At 37.1% G+C, this 14,816-nt stretch overlaps 2 protein-coding genes across 6 annotated transcripts in view; both read right to left on the reverse strand.

Moving 5' to 3' along the window:
* Nucleotides 1-14,816, reverse strand: part of LOC309476146 (uncharacterized protein) — a 122,742-nt gene that overhangs the window by 107,056 nt on the left and 870 nt on the right. Inside the window, exons 2-6 of one of the 5 annotated variants that reach the window (XR_014197935.1) lie at nt 7,428-7,760; nt 6,677-7,018; nt 6,193-6,313; nt 2,549-4,933; nt 1,617-2,159 (exon numbers count right to left, since the gene is read on the reverse strand). Coding sequence is in view for 1 of the 5 variants with exons in the window: in XM_082139366.1 (XP_081995492.1) it covers nt 6,677-7,018; nt 7,428-7,760 (675 nt within the window). In the remaining 4 variants the exon portion in view is untranslated. Of the gene's footprint in view, nt 1-1,616; nt 2,160-2,548; nt 4,979-5,608; nt 6,314-6,676; nt 7,019-7,427; nt 7,761-14,816 lie in introns of those variants that run through there. The other 4 variants (XR_014197936.1, XR_014197937.1, XR_014197938.1 and 1 more) reach the window with 4 other exon arrangements.
* Nucleotides 8,827-13,360, reverse strand: LOC309476249 (uncharacterized protein). The gene is made up of 2 exons (XM_082139520.1): nt 13,295-13,360; nt 8,827-13,038 (listed from the first exon to the last, which is right to left on the reverse strand). Exon 2 carries the CDS (start codon nt 12,553-12,555, stop codon nt 11,812-11,814), a length of 744 nt encoding a protein of 247 aa, XP_081995646.1. The 5' UTR covers nt 12,556-13,038; nt 13,295-13,360; the 3' UTR covers nt 8,827-11,811.

Genomic DNA, 14,816 nt, shown 5'->3' on the forward strand with positions numbered 1-14,816 from the left:
GGAAAATATGCATGTTTCTAGTATGTTGCTAGCCTGTTTAGCACCTGCTGGCACTTTTTTATATGTTATTAGGAGACCACAACAGTGTTAAACATGTCACTTCCTGTTGCCAGCAGGTGGCGTTATGACTATAACTGAATATGAGCATGGTCATGTGTTCAGGACAGAACTCTTAAGTTTGGGGCAAATTGGACATTCCATGCCTGAGTTACAACAACTTCCTGTTTCATGGCATTAATAGCATGCTTTAGCATTTCTAGACATTTCTGCTGCAGTTCAAATTAGATTATTTTCATCTGCTGTGATCAAATCTCTCTTGTTGTTTCACAAGTTCCTCTGCCCATATAATTTTTAAGCTAATAAGGTTAAGTATATTTGGCTTGCTGTCCGCAGTGGAGGGGCTCGAGGAAGCAGCTTCAACTCGCACTTATAGATAACCCCCCAGTGGGACTACTAATGCTTAGATTATGAGTATGGTAGCTAGCAAGATGCCTAAATTATGTAGGTGGAGTTGGGGAGGTGGAGGGACACCAAAACAGCTGATGCCAGAGCAAGGTGAGCGGCTGCTTATGTGCTCCTTCAGTTAATTGAACGATTAGATGGGTTCACCCCTCCCGAAATTGCGTTGTGAACTTCACTTAAGGTATTTTAATTTCAATGAGTACAAATGCAAATGCAAATCATCCTAAGAAATGTCAAAACAAATTTTTTTAAATCATTTGAAATACTTCTGCAGTAATCATAAACAACTACAAAAGTCTTGGAAATTCAGCAATTAAAAATGTGTTAAATTCAGCATATTTCAAATTTCAAGCTGTAATTAATGTATGATATAATTTTTATTTGATTCTACAGCAGATCATTTTAAAAGGCATTAAAAGATGAAATTATATTGATTATATTGATTTTTATATAGACATTTATGTGACTTTTCATTTAGTTTGTAGTCTCTGCTGCAGTTAAAGTTTACAAACTGATCTCAGACTTTCTAAACCAACATGAGCATTAATCTGAAAACCTGTTCATGTTCATCAGGAGTGTTTGCTGCCGAAACAAATGATATACAGTCAGTGTCAGTGATGGAGGGAGATTCTGTCACTTTACACACTTCTGTTGATAAAATACATGAAGGCTACATACTGTGGAAATATGGAGCTTAAAAGTACATTATAGCTGAAACCTGTAGAAAATATGGATTCTTCACGTTGATGTTCCTGATGGGAGATTCAGAGACAGACTGAAGCTGGACGATCAAACTGGATCTCTGACCATCACAAACACCAGAACTGAACATACTGGAGTTTATCAAATTGAGATAATTGGAGCGAACCTGACATCAAAAACATTCAGTGTTTCTGTCTATGGTGAGTCGAGATATTATTACTCTTTTTCTTCTTGTTGTATTAGCTATTTAAATATTGAAATGTTTAATTATGTTATAGTTTGAGATGACAGACACAATCACTGCTCATACACACAATGAACCAAAAATAACACTGTAGATTTATCCATATTTCTGCTTATTTATCTCATCTTTCTCAGCTCGTCTGCCTGTTCCTGTACGAGACATGATTTGCCAAAATCACTTTAATTAAAACCAGTTAACAGTCAAGTGTTGTTCATGGTTTCTTTATTTCCTGTAACAAAAGACATTTGTATTTATTGCTTTAGATTTCATTCATCAACCAATGACAGATTAATGTTCACATACTTTTTCCCACCTTAAGCTGGTGCTCCAGCAAGTCAAGTCTGGCCTTTTTTTAGGTTAAGCCTTTTCTCCTCCATTTGAAGCTGTATAAGGTCCATGTCACTTTTTCTGATTTGCTTTTGAAGATGGACCTTATACAGCTCTTTGGCAGGCAACTAGAAAGACAGAATAATTAAACATGACTGATAAAGTCTGTAATACAAACACAGACCAAATATTTAAATGAGGAAGGAGAACTGCACAACATTTCTTACACTGCTAAGATTCTGTGTGGAGGTAGATGGACCCTCATCTGTATTAAAATCTCTTGCCATATTCTGTAAAATGACAATGACAATTTATTTATTCTCTTATGCAAAAAAGGGGGAATTCATTCTATGCATCATACCTCGATGGGCCTCCCCACATTTTCTGTTTCTGTCACAGCAGAAGTGGTCTCTTCATTGTCATCCTACAGTGAAAATAAGGAAGGATGCTTGGTCTAGCAAACAGAAACCTAAAGACAATAATCACTTACAACTGTGACAGAGTGTGGTGTTGCAGGAGGATCCAATAATACAATGTGGCCATCAGCAACATGATAATCATGCATATTCAATACTCAATGTATATTCTTAAACAAATACAACTAATAAAGAAGGACATTAGGAGCATCTAAGAGTACTAGTAATAAGATTACAGTACACAGCATATGCAGTCAAAGCAGCATGCATACTGCACAAGTGAATCAATGACTGTAAAATGCATTCAAAATGCCTATTTAAAATGGTGCTTTATTAAAACACTGACAAAAACAGTGAAAACATCAATAAATCATAAGTATTAATATGGTACACCTACATTTTACTAAGCCACTTGTCTTGGTAGCTGAGTCTGACGAACTGCCGCTGGAATCCCATCGACCACAGGTCGCCCTTTATTAAGGGACAGCGCCAGCTCCTCAGCTGGGGTGAGGGAAGGTGGAGGTGGACCCCCACCTGTTTTATGAACCTCAGCCTTCTTTCTATTGGCTACATAGAAAACTAAATTAGGCTACATTAAATACTAAACTACAGAATGTTTTTGTGTTTCATTTTGACTTAGCTCACACTTCTTCTGGCTCCAGAAGGATTACACCTGATAAAACAAGAAGCCAACATATTACTAGCCAATTATGTGCATTACTACTGTAATATTAAGAAATGTATGGAGGCCAACAAGTAAATACTTGTCTATTTTTACTACATGCCCCAAATATTTTTTGCGTCACAATGAAAGGGGAAAATAGCCCATTTATAATTTTATAAACTCTTGCATTTACTCTGTCCGTTATTTTTTGCCAAGCCAACTCTCTTTCTTTTGCTGATACAGCAGTATTGCTTTTTTTTTTTGTTGTTGTTATAATGGGCTTATAGTCTTCATAAGCAAGCATTAAAACCTGTGTTTTGGAACCGACATACTCATGGTATGCGGGTTTGGGGTAAATCAGCCCAGAGGTTATGATTTACCAAATGGTAAGTTAACCAAGCTTTCTGGAATACCCCCCTGATGTGATGTCAATTCGAACAAAATCAGGCTTAAAAAACGAAGTTCGTTTTGGGAGTTTGAAACAGCTTGCCAAAGCGAACTTCCGGCTGGTAAACACCTTTGTACTCCCATTGGTCAGTGGCGATTATGTAATAGGTGTGCGCTGAGGCTCCGCCTTTTACATTAAAAAAAATTCTGGTTCATATCTCCTGTTCAGTCTGTCGAGGTCAGACGTCTGCAAGTGAAAACATGAGCGCACTGGAATACTGCCATGGAAAATTAAGTTGTATTTCCGATGAAACAAGACACTGACACTGTTTTTCATGTTAATACGGTAAAGCTGCTTGATTTTAAGCAGTCTATTGTATAAAGTGATATATAAATAAATGTGACGAGACTTTAGTGTAGAATTGCAGAGCTTGTAACATATCCATGGTGCTATGATTAGATGTTTTTCTTATGCTTTATTAAAATGCTTGCTGTTTTCTCAATTTTGTTGTTTATTTGTTAGGAGGAAAGCGTACAGCACATATGTACATATTCATCTAACCCTTGCTCTTAGCAGTGTGAGCGGCGTCAGATGTTCATTTACAGTATATCACTCACGTATTCACTTCGTTTTACCCCTAAATGAAGAACGGAAATAAATTACCTTTATTCTTTAAAGGTAAAAGTCTTTCTAATAGGAAAACATGATTTAACTTGAACACTAACAAAAGTTACAATCACTTTAGCTTGCAACATTATCAGTGTAAAAGAAAAAGCATTAAAGTAAAGCATTGTTAAACATGTGGAATACCAACACCAAAACCGACCGACAGGAAACCAAAAGATACCCGGACAGCAACGGATCTGGGCCAACACTATGTTGCTGTCTAGGTATGGCAAATGTGTGGTGATCAAGAGGGGGAGAAGAACATTAACATTCTCCTCAATGCATGTTTAAGCAATAGTACTTTCAGACCTCTATTAAATTCATCACCATTCAGTTCAGTTTATAAGCTGTCAGATGAGACCAAACATGGCATAGTTACATATTGGAATACACTAGCAGATAAACAGTATGTAGTTGAAAGCACAGTACTGTATGTCCTGTGAAGCAAATGGTACAGACGTGTCATTGAGGTGCAAATAACTCCGTCTCTCCCGACAGAACCATCCTGTGCTTAGAGTGTCCCAACAGTCTTCAATCAGGGTATCCCTTGCACTAGATAGGCATTAGTAAATTGTGATGAAGGTCATTGTGGCACGTTTAATTCACATGTACTCCTTTAAAAGGATTTCTGAAGTTGTAGGGCAGTAAAGAGTTCTATTCATATTCGCTCAGCCCTACAATCTTATAGTGTTTAAGGTCAAAATTCTGACATTTCACTGGTATTTGTACCGACCACTGAAATCTTGGAATCGTGACAATTAGAGAGTTTCAGCTGATCTTCTCTCCATCATTTCCAAATTCTCTTCAGTGTCCATTTCAATGTATTAATGATGTTTCATTGTTTTATTGGGAGCCTCGGCCTGAGTCTGATTTAAGGATTTCCCATGTCCTCCAAAGGAATGTCATTGGGATCATGTGGCCCCGGCCTCCTGAATGTCATTGGGATCATGTGGTGGGTTATCAGCATCACCCTCCTGAATGACATTGGGATCATGTGGTGGGTTATCAGCATCACCCTCCTGAATGACATTGGGATCAGGTGGTGGGTTATCAGCATCACCCTCCTGAATGACATTCAGCTCATGTGGTGGGTTATCAGCATCATCCCCCTGTAAGAAAACACAGATTCACAGAAGGTTAAAGTAATGAGGAGGATAGATGTTTCAGATACACAAACACAAAAACTACAACAGATTTGTGTTTTCAGTTCCTTAATATTAAACACTGTGTTACGTGCCACATGCACAAACATCGAGAGCGGCACCCGTTAAAATGGATGACGCCCGGAGTTCAATCTCCTGCTCCCATAAACACAACGGCACACAGCCAAGATATCAAGAAAAGTGATTTATTTGTTTACAAAAGGGTCTTTGCTGTTCTTTAAAAAAAGGTATGTCACTGAGAGGTTCTCCAGTCGGCCAAAAAAACAAACAAAAAGGGAGTCTCTAACTAAGTTTTAAACCCTCTTACCTGGAATAAAAACTATAAGTAAAATACATTGTTCTTACCTCCCTTACTGACCAATAAACAGGAGAAAATAATGTTAAAGAAAAAGGGCCTCTTGTGTCTCTCAGGAATTTGTTTTACAAAGATAAGAGGAGTAAGCTAGATACAATTACCGGCCTATACCGCTACAACAGTTAAAGCTCCTCTATAGGAAAGTTCACATGAGCTGGTGAACGGACAGCACGAATCTCACTCTAGATTTACAACTCGTTTTGGGGAGCAGTCGTACACACACGCTCTACCATGGAAGCAGGAGGGTGAACTCGACGAAGAGACGGTTCACTCTGCTTTTACACACACGCTGACACGCTGAGTGGCTTCAGCCGCACCCACTTAGCAGCTGCACCTGTTGCACTCAAATGAGCGGGGAGAGAGAGAAGAACACAACAAGAAACAAGCATACACTCACATGTGGTACAACAATCATTAAACGACATTTACGTTCTGACACGTAACACACTGTCTATAAACTGCATCAAACTGTCATCTCCTGTATCTTCTGGATGATCCATATTGTATTACAAAATTACGTATATGATTTCAATATCACATCAAAACTGCTTAAACTGTTGTATTGCCGTTTTCTTACAAGACTTGCTATCTGACAAAAGTTGCACTTTATGTTTTAATATGAATTGTTATTCATTTAATTTTGGCGTTATTTGTGTTTTTGATAGTTTTGACTGCCTCACTGGTGAACTGTAGTGTTTAAAATGAAGGACAAAAAATTACTATTCATTCAGTTTACATTTATGTTTGTATATACAGTAGAATTAAATTAATATTCCTTGTTAACTCAGCTATTTGTAATAATTACGTGCTGTGGTACTGTTGCATGGGTCCTGCGGCGATAGTAAATCACACCAGCAGTTACAGCAGTAGCAGCAGCAGAACACCAACAACTATTCCTGCTACAGCTCCTGAAGACAGACCTGAACCTGGAACAGATGAAGACAGACAGACAATGTTAACAGCTCGACTGATAATACACCCAGTGTTTAACAATATCTTTGACTCATATTTACACCTTTCTACCTTATGCATACACCTTTCTGGTCATCAGTTGTATGATATTGATTTAACTTATAAATGGCACCGGCAGTTAAAATCACTAAGACACTCAACAGAAAACAATATTCACAGGAAAACTGCATTTTTTCAAGTTAATAACATTAGTCAAAGTGTCATTGACTTTTATTAAACTGTTCATACCCATCAGTTATTGGGTTGATTTAAAAATATTGAACTTTTTTTTTTGTCCTCAAAAGAAAATGCATTTAATGGCAGAATTATACACTCACCAATGAGAGTAAGGTTGAATCTCTTCACTCTAGTGATGCTGAAGCTGCTGTTGATGATGATGATCAGTAGTTTATATTCTCCAGAGTCTGTGTTTGTGATGTTCATGATGGTCAGAGATCCAGTCTGATGATCCAGCTTCAGTCTGTCTCTGAATCTCTCTTTACACTGATCATCTGTACAGATCTTACTCTGATCTCCAGTGATTTCAGCGATGAGAGTGTCATTAAAATACCACATCATCACATCATTTGGGTTTTTTATTCCACCAGGATCTAAAGTAACAGATTCTCCCTCCTTCACTGACTTTCTCTTCACTTCATCTCGTTTAGCAGCAGAAACTCCTGAAACACAAACCAACAGATTATAAAGTTCTAGACGAAAACAACAAATGCCACAACATGAGAGAACGAATGAAATTGCATAAACCCTTTCTTAACTTTCGATTTGAAAAGAAACAATTTTTGTACTCAAACCCATTTTACATATTTTAATAACAGAAGCTGATCAGAGATGGTGTGATTAAACGTTGATATGTCCCTCTGAGCTCAACTGCAGCTTCAGTTAACTGTTAAAACTAAAAACTTGTCAATGGAAAAACTGTACGAGATCTGAATACTGTAAGTATTATAACTGAGAAAAAATAACCGAATATCATTGGGGGGAAAATATATATATAGATTCATAAATTCAAAATAAAAAAACCAATATAGTTAACATATATAAACTGCATTCAAACATTCACTAACTCACCATGAACAGTAACATTGAAGATATTTCCACTGATGCTGCTGCTGCTGATGATGATCTTCAGTTCATAAACTCCAGAGTCTTCAGTTGTGGTGTTTGTGATGGTCAGAGATCCAGTCTGATGATCCAGCTTCAGTCTGTCTCTGAATCTCTCAGTGCCTTCATTACACTGAACATCTGTACAGGCCTGGTTGAGATCGCCATTGATTTGAGCGATGCGGGTGTCATAATAATACCATTTAAAATCATATTGTTGGTTTATTTGAACACCAGTGTATAAAGTGACTGAATCTCCCTCCATCACTGAAACAACTTCTGATCCAACATCGGAAACACCTGGAGAAGAAATGAACAGTTTTAATTTGGCATTACATTTTAATTTGGCAGAAGCTTTTTCTCATATTGCATTCAAGTTACATTAGTCAACACTTTAAAGTATGGGATTTATTGGTTCAGCTTAACTCATTACAAATATTTAACGCAGTTAATGCAGAATCTGTTTTGTCTTGGCATCCTTTGGCTAGCGTTACATTATTTGACGATACTATAATTCATTCAAGTGCTGTTAAAACATCCAAGCGCGCTAAGACAAAAAAGAAAAAACACAAATATACTGGCACATCTGTGAAGCGGCTCTCTATTGATACTGAAGCTTTTTAGGTCGGGCAGGATCTGTGATCTCTGACTCAGTTTGTTCACTGGTTTCCATGACTGCAATATACAGTATGATGTGTTTTCCACCAACTGGTAACCCGAGGTGTCGAAATACTATTGGGTAAATTGGCAACGGGCAGAATCCAACAGACCAAAACATAAACAGACATTCTGACACGGAACGCACAATTCAAAGAAGAATAAATGGCTGTCACATTATTATAAGAAAAAACTGTGACCAGCATGTTTTCTATACATATCTGCAAACATATTATAGTACTTTTATTCTTTAGTATAGTATAGTATTACATACAGCTGGTGCTCTTCGGTAATTTTTGGCCAAAAAAATTGTACATTTGTTTTGTTTTTTTATTTGTTTCTTCATTCGGAATGGTAAGAAACTTGGTAAAGGCTTTGGCACTTGCCATGTGAAAAAATAAACTTGGACATGATTCGAACAGGTTAAACCTGTTAACCCTCACCAGTGCGTCGGCGCACTGAAGCGTTTTTTTATTTATTTAGTTCAAAGTTACTATCAGATTAAATGTTTTACCTTGACAAACTATACATCATTAAAAAGATATGACTCAAGTTTCAGTATTTGACAACTATTGTATTCTGAGAAACTTATAGTGACAGTTATGTCTTATTTTGTGTCAGGAGTTATGAAATGGAAAAATGCGTTGATACCTTTTGATTTATGACCGTCAGCTGGTCCATTCAGAAAAAAAATCCCCGTGCTGTCGTCATGACAGTGCTTCACAAAACAACGTCCCTCGGGGCTTTTAGCTCAAAAATGTGCAGACTTGGAGAAATATTGATATATTCTCATAGATTCACATCATATTTCTATAGACAGGAATAATATTTATTGAATTTATACCCAAATGCGTCGATGTAATCATTATGAGCGCTTCTCAGTTCTTACTGAGATGTGCTGTGTTTTCAATTCATACCTATAGCCTGAGGGCGCTATATGCACAATAATACTCCATATATGGAACATGAAGAAGAGACATAATCATGTGACCTTCAAGGACGTCACTGATAGCAGCTACACACAAAGCTAACACAGAGATCGCTGTAATATGCAGATACAGACGTTTTGAAGACAATAAACATGATTGCAAATGATATTTGATATTTGAGTGTTCTTCAAGCAATGCCAGGTATTTTTATAATAATAGATTATATTTATAATGTAATGCTAATCGATATAGACTTTATCATCGTGCATACTATAAATAATATATTTTCTTTCTGATTTTTTTTTTATCTGAAGCCAAATTAGATCACAGAAGATTATTTAAAACAATCGACTTGCGTTATAAAATAAGTTTGAAGCACAAACATAGTTTTAATCTCATAAATGGTCGTGTATTGATGGTGTGCTAAGCTAACATGCTAGCTAGCTCAGGTGCACCTGTCACCTAGAAGTTATTCTTTTATGGGTTTTTTTTATAAATAGTAATGCTTTTCTGAAATGTTTTAGTGCATTTGATACAGTTTCAAATATAAGTGAGAACTTTGATAAAATAAATTAGGGATTGAAACCCTATGAATAGCCTGTGAATAGCCAGTCGTTAGTAACTATAATGCAAACAAAAGATATGCATATTTAGATCCATAACCAGGCTGGAGAGGTGTGTGAATGTGTACTGGGGAGACTGAGACTGAATGGGGCTCGTTTGCACCACAAAACAATAGAGACAATAGACTGAATAGATTACTTAGATGATGACTAAACATCAGTAGCATTTTTAGAGTCTAATCAAAATAAAGTAATTTGACATGATCTTGAAAAACATTTAACCAAATACAGAGTTTTAGACTTATCATTTTCAGATTTTAAATATAACATGGTCACACATATGGCTTTAGCTGCAGTGCATTTCTAGATTGCTCCAGGGCCCACTTCAATTTTATTTTCATGAATATGTTTAATAAAAATAAATTTCTAATAACTTTACAAAACTTTGAAGCTATTTAAAAAATGTTTTTTTCATTATGACAATAATTAATTCTACATTTACAATAAACTACCAGGTGTCAGCTTTCAAATGAGATCATACTTGTGCTTTTAGTGCAAAGGGTTCATGAACTGTATCTGTTTCAGTTTGGGTATGTCATTTCTGGGGATTTTTCAAAAGTGGCGTTGCAGCTTAACAGGTTAAATAGTCCTGAAAAAAAATGGTCTCTTGCTTCATTCGGGAAATGAATTGGAGACGAATTCCATCTAGTGAAAACTTTTGGTACATTTATTGAGAAATCAAGCTCAAATTTTGAACACAACATGTTTAGCTTTATGGCTTTGATTTTCTCACAGTTTTAGAGTAAAATATGTTTTTGAAAATATTATATTATATAAATATTATAATTTTTTATAACAATAAACGTTCAATTCTGTAACTTTTTTTAAGTTCACTTTTTAAAACTTATTCGCTTCAGCAATAATCGTCGTCTCTGAAAAGAGATCAAACTGAAGTCTGTTTAAAAATTTAATTTTCAGGTCTATGCTCAAAAAGCGAATAAATTGATTAAATACAGCGTAAATATAATTTAGTACCATGAAATCCCCTAGAAATACAAAATATCAAATAAAAAACTTTATCGAACTAAAATATAGTACATTAATTTCATTGAAAAAAAAAGGTCCTTTTTGACCGACATGCAAAGAGCACCAGAGAACAAAAACAAAGTAAAAATCACTCACAGCTCTTGACTGAATCACTTTTGTAGCTTTATAAGAATTAATCTCTATTCCGTTTAAATTTATAAAGTGAAGTCAATGTTTGATTATTCAATTTCTGTAGGTTTACCTGTTACACCATCCCAAAAATCTTAAAGTTCACAAGTTTATATGGGTCAAAACCAACAAAAGCTTTTCAATCTGGTTTCACCCATGCTCACCACAGAGCCTTTAATGTTCACATTTCATGTTGTGTTTTTGTGTCATAGTCAAATGGCTCAAGCGACTGGTCACTTCATGTGAGTTTCTGATGGCGCGGAGCAGAGTGAGCATTAGTTTTCAATTCATTCATATGGAAGTTGAGTTGGGCAGTTCTCAACTTTATGCATATCAAGCGAAAAACGCTGTGAGGTTCAGTCTGTCTTGTAGGGGCGAGAAATACGAAACCAAGTAAATACAGGACCAGTATCGCAGGTATTGATACTGATACTTTTCACATTTAAAAGCATGAACTAGAACTTGCATACCTTTGAACATGCAAACTGATCTTTAAAAATTACTTGTACGAATAAAATGGGTTATTATGACCACTTAGCATTATACTTGAAAGACATTTTTTTTTAACATTCAATTAGCCTTAACTGTAAATTATTACATTATGTTATTGTTTACACTGTCAAAAAAGTGCTAAATTGTTACCTTTAGCTTCTCACTGGGGCAGTAACCTCATAGCTACATGTTCTCTACCCCTAAACTGTGCATATTAGTACCATACGACAAGTACCCTTTAGGTTCAGTTATGGTACAAATGTGTAGCTTTGACGCAGTGGCGGCTGGTGAATAATTGTATAAGTGGGGCTGTGGCATATCAAACAATTTCAGTTGCAGAACAGGCAAAGTTAAAGAACATCTGCTTAACCTTGACTTCTGGTTATTCATAAAAACAGCTATGATGATTAAATTTACCAGTTCAGGTATTATTCAGAGTAGCATAAGCCTGATAAGTGATGTTTCAAAGGGAAAAACATCGGGGTTTTTTTTTTTTTATGAGGTTAAGTGCTCACGGAAGAGATGGGTTTTTAGCTGTCTTTTGAATGTTGTCAGGGATTCTGCATTCCGGATGAGGGTGGGGAGAGCGTTCCACCAGCATGGAACTGTGAATGAGAATATTCTGGAAAGTGATTTTGTGGCTTTCTGTGATGGAACCACGAGACGTCGCTCGTTGACCGATCGTAGGTGTCTGGTAGGGATGTAGACTCGTAGGAGTGAGTGAAAGTAGGAGGGAGCTGAGCCTGTGATGGATCTGTAAGCAAGCGTCAATGCCTTGAACTTGATGCGAGCAGCGAGAGGTAGCCAGTGTAGAGAGATGAACAGAGGAGTGACGTGGGCACTCTTGGGCTCGTTGAAGACAAGACGAGCTGCAGCATTCTGGATCATCTGTAGGGGTTTGATTGCACATGCTGGAAGTCCAGCCAGAAGAGCATTGCAGTAGTCAAGCCTAGAGATGACCAGGGCCTGGACGAGAAGTTGTGTTGCATGCTCAGTTAGGAAAGGCCTGATCTTCCTGATGTTGTGCAGTGCAAACCTGCATGATCGAGCTGTCTTTGAAATGTGGTCTGTGAAGGTCAGCTGGTCATCAAACGTTACTCCAAGATTTCTGACCGACCTTGATGGGGTGATTAATGATGATTCTAGCTGGATGGTGAAGTCGTGCTGTAGAGACGGATTGGCAGGGAGGACGAGAAGCTCAGTCTTTGCCAGGTTGAGCTGCAGGTGATGTTCCTTCATCCATGTGGAGATGTCTGCCAGACAGCTTGAGACCCGTGCAGCTACTGTGGGATCATCTGGTTGAAATGAGAGGAAGAGCTGCGTGTCATCAGCATAGCAGTGGTAGGAAAAACCGTGTGCCTGTATGATGTGTCCCAGTGATGTGGTGTAGATGGAGAAGAGGAGGGGACCAAGAACTGAACCCTGGGGAACCCCTGTGGTCAGCTGATGTGCTCTGGATACCTCACCTCTCCATGCGACCTTGAAGGACCTACCTGTGAGATAGGACTCAAACCAGTGGAGTGAAGTTCCTGTGATGCCCAGTGATGAGAGGGTGGACAGAAGGATCTGATGATTCACAGTGTCGAAGGCAGCAGACAGATCCAGAAGAATGAGGACTGAAGATTTGGAAGCAGCTTTTGCGATCCGTAGGGCTTCTGTGACTGACAGTAATGCAGTCTCAGTTGAATGCCCTTTCTTGAAGCCGGATTGGTTGACATCCAGCTGGTTGTTTTGAGACAAGAAGGATGTTACTTGGTTGAAAACAGCTCTTTCAAGTGTCTTTAAGACATTTGGAAACAACATTAAGAAACAATAATAAATTCTGTAACAAATGTAGGTATTGATAATTATTAATTCATGATAGTTAATACATTATCAAATGTTGAAAAATGAGACCTTATTCTGTAAAGTGTTACCAAAATAAATAAATCAATGTGTTGAAAAAACCTGCATGTTGGTCTGGGCTCAGCTCTTTTACCTTTAGTTTTTCTGCCAAAGTTCTCTTCTCAAACGGACATTGGAGTTTAGATTTTACAGGGTAAAGTCATCAAGGCTGTCGACTTTGGCTTTTGGTTTGCTTAGTTGAGGACATTTAATATTCATCAATAATATTGATGTGCCTGCATTGACACCTTTAAATGAGAACTGAACTGAGCTGGCGATGACATCACGGTTTTCTCCAGAGCGGCTGTATAGATAAATGAACTAAATTAATAAAAAAAAAAAAAAATTACTACAAAAATGAACCATCACTGAACTTACTTATGCTGGACTATGACGCTATTTTCTTCTAGATCTGCTTTACAGCAGAAACAAACTTTGTTGCATTATATTCCTGTTATCACTGTAAAGCTGCTTTGAAACAATCTGAATTGTAAAAAGAACTATAGGCCTATATATAAAAGTGACTTGACTGTGTCCGCCTTTGTCATTTAGTTAAAATTGCACCTAGATCAGTCCTGACTTCAGCAGTGGATTGTCATAGGCGATGAAATAAGCGCCCTTGTCAGATTATATTAGACAACGATGATTGGCAAAATTCATATCATGAATACGTTTATATCTTGAATCAGCAATCGGCTAAACTTCTTAAAAGTCCCGCCTCCTGGGAGCTCGCCCTACAGCCGAACTTGAGATGTACAGACAGGCAGAAGAGACATATGGGGAACGCATATATTTTACACAGATGATTTTCTACCATATTTATATGATGTGATATTTATTTAAATAATTTATAATAGAATTTTTTGTGTCCGTGTATGGTTTAGGGAGGGCGGCTATTGGCCAGCCGCCACACGTCATCCCTTATGAAAAATATCCATGGTGTTCCATTAGTAAAACTGTTGTAACCAAGTTTTTTTTTTTTTGATTGATTATTATTATTATTACCATGGTTTTACTACAAATATCATGGTTAAAATTTGGTTACTGCAGTGGTAACCTTGGTAAATTTGTGGTTACTGCAGTTTTACTGTAAATAGTTGAACTGTAGTAAACCAGATGGTTCATTTTCCAAAGGGACTGCCAGTGATAGACTGTAAAAAGCCAGTGACAGGCTGTTGTTGGATATTAGGTACAACGATTGCAACTTACAATTATAATTAATAACAATTAGCCTACAGAACATAGCATGATCCATGTGTACTTATAAAGTTGAATAAGTTTTAATAAGTCAAATAAAATTGAATTGCATAAACTAATTATAAGAAATGTAACATGTGCACTTTCCATTTGTTTATTGTGAAATAAGTCATTAGTCCCCAGTGCTTCTCTGTCATCTGACAAGGATTGTTCTGGGCTCCCGAAAGCATCGTAATCCTAAACTAATCACAGAATCTAGTGTTTGAAATGGTTTCTTATGACTGCCTTATGCTTATGATGTTTTTGAGGAACGCAGCCCTGTTTAGGGGAGTCAGCAGTGAACGTTCTCTGTGATTGGCTGGATATGTGTTTCAGAATTTTCATAATGATCTGATGAGCAAAATAAATACTTCTAGTGT

The sequence above is a fragment of the Leuciscus leuciscus genome, assembly GCF_965113295.1.
Source record: "Leuciscus leuciscus genome assembly, chromosome: 15".
Taxonomy (NCBI): Eukaryota; Metazoa; Chordata; class Actinopteri; order Cypriniformes; family Leuciscidae; genus Leuciscus; species Leuciscus leuciscus.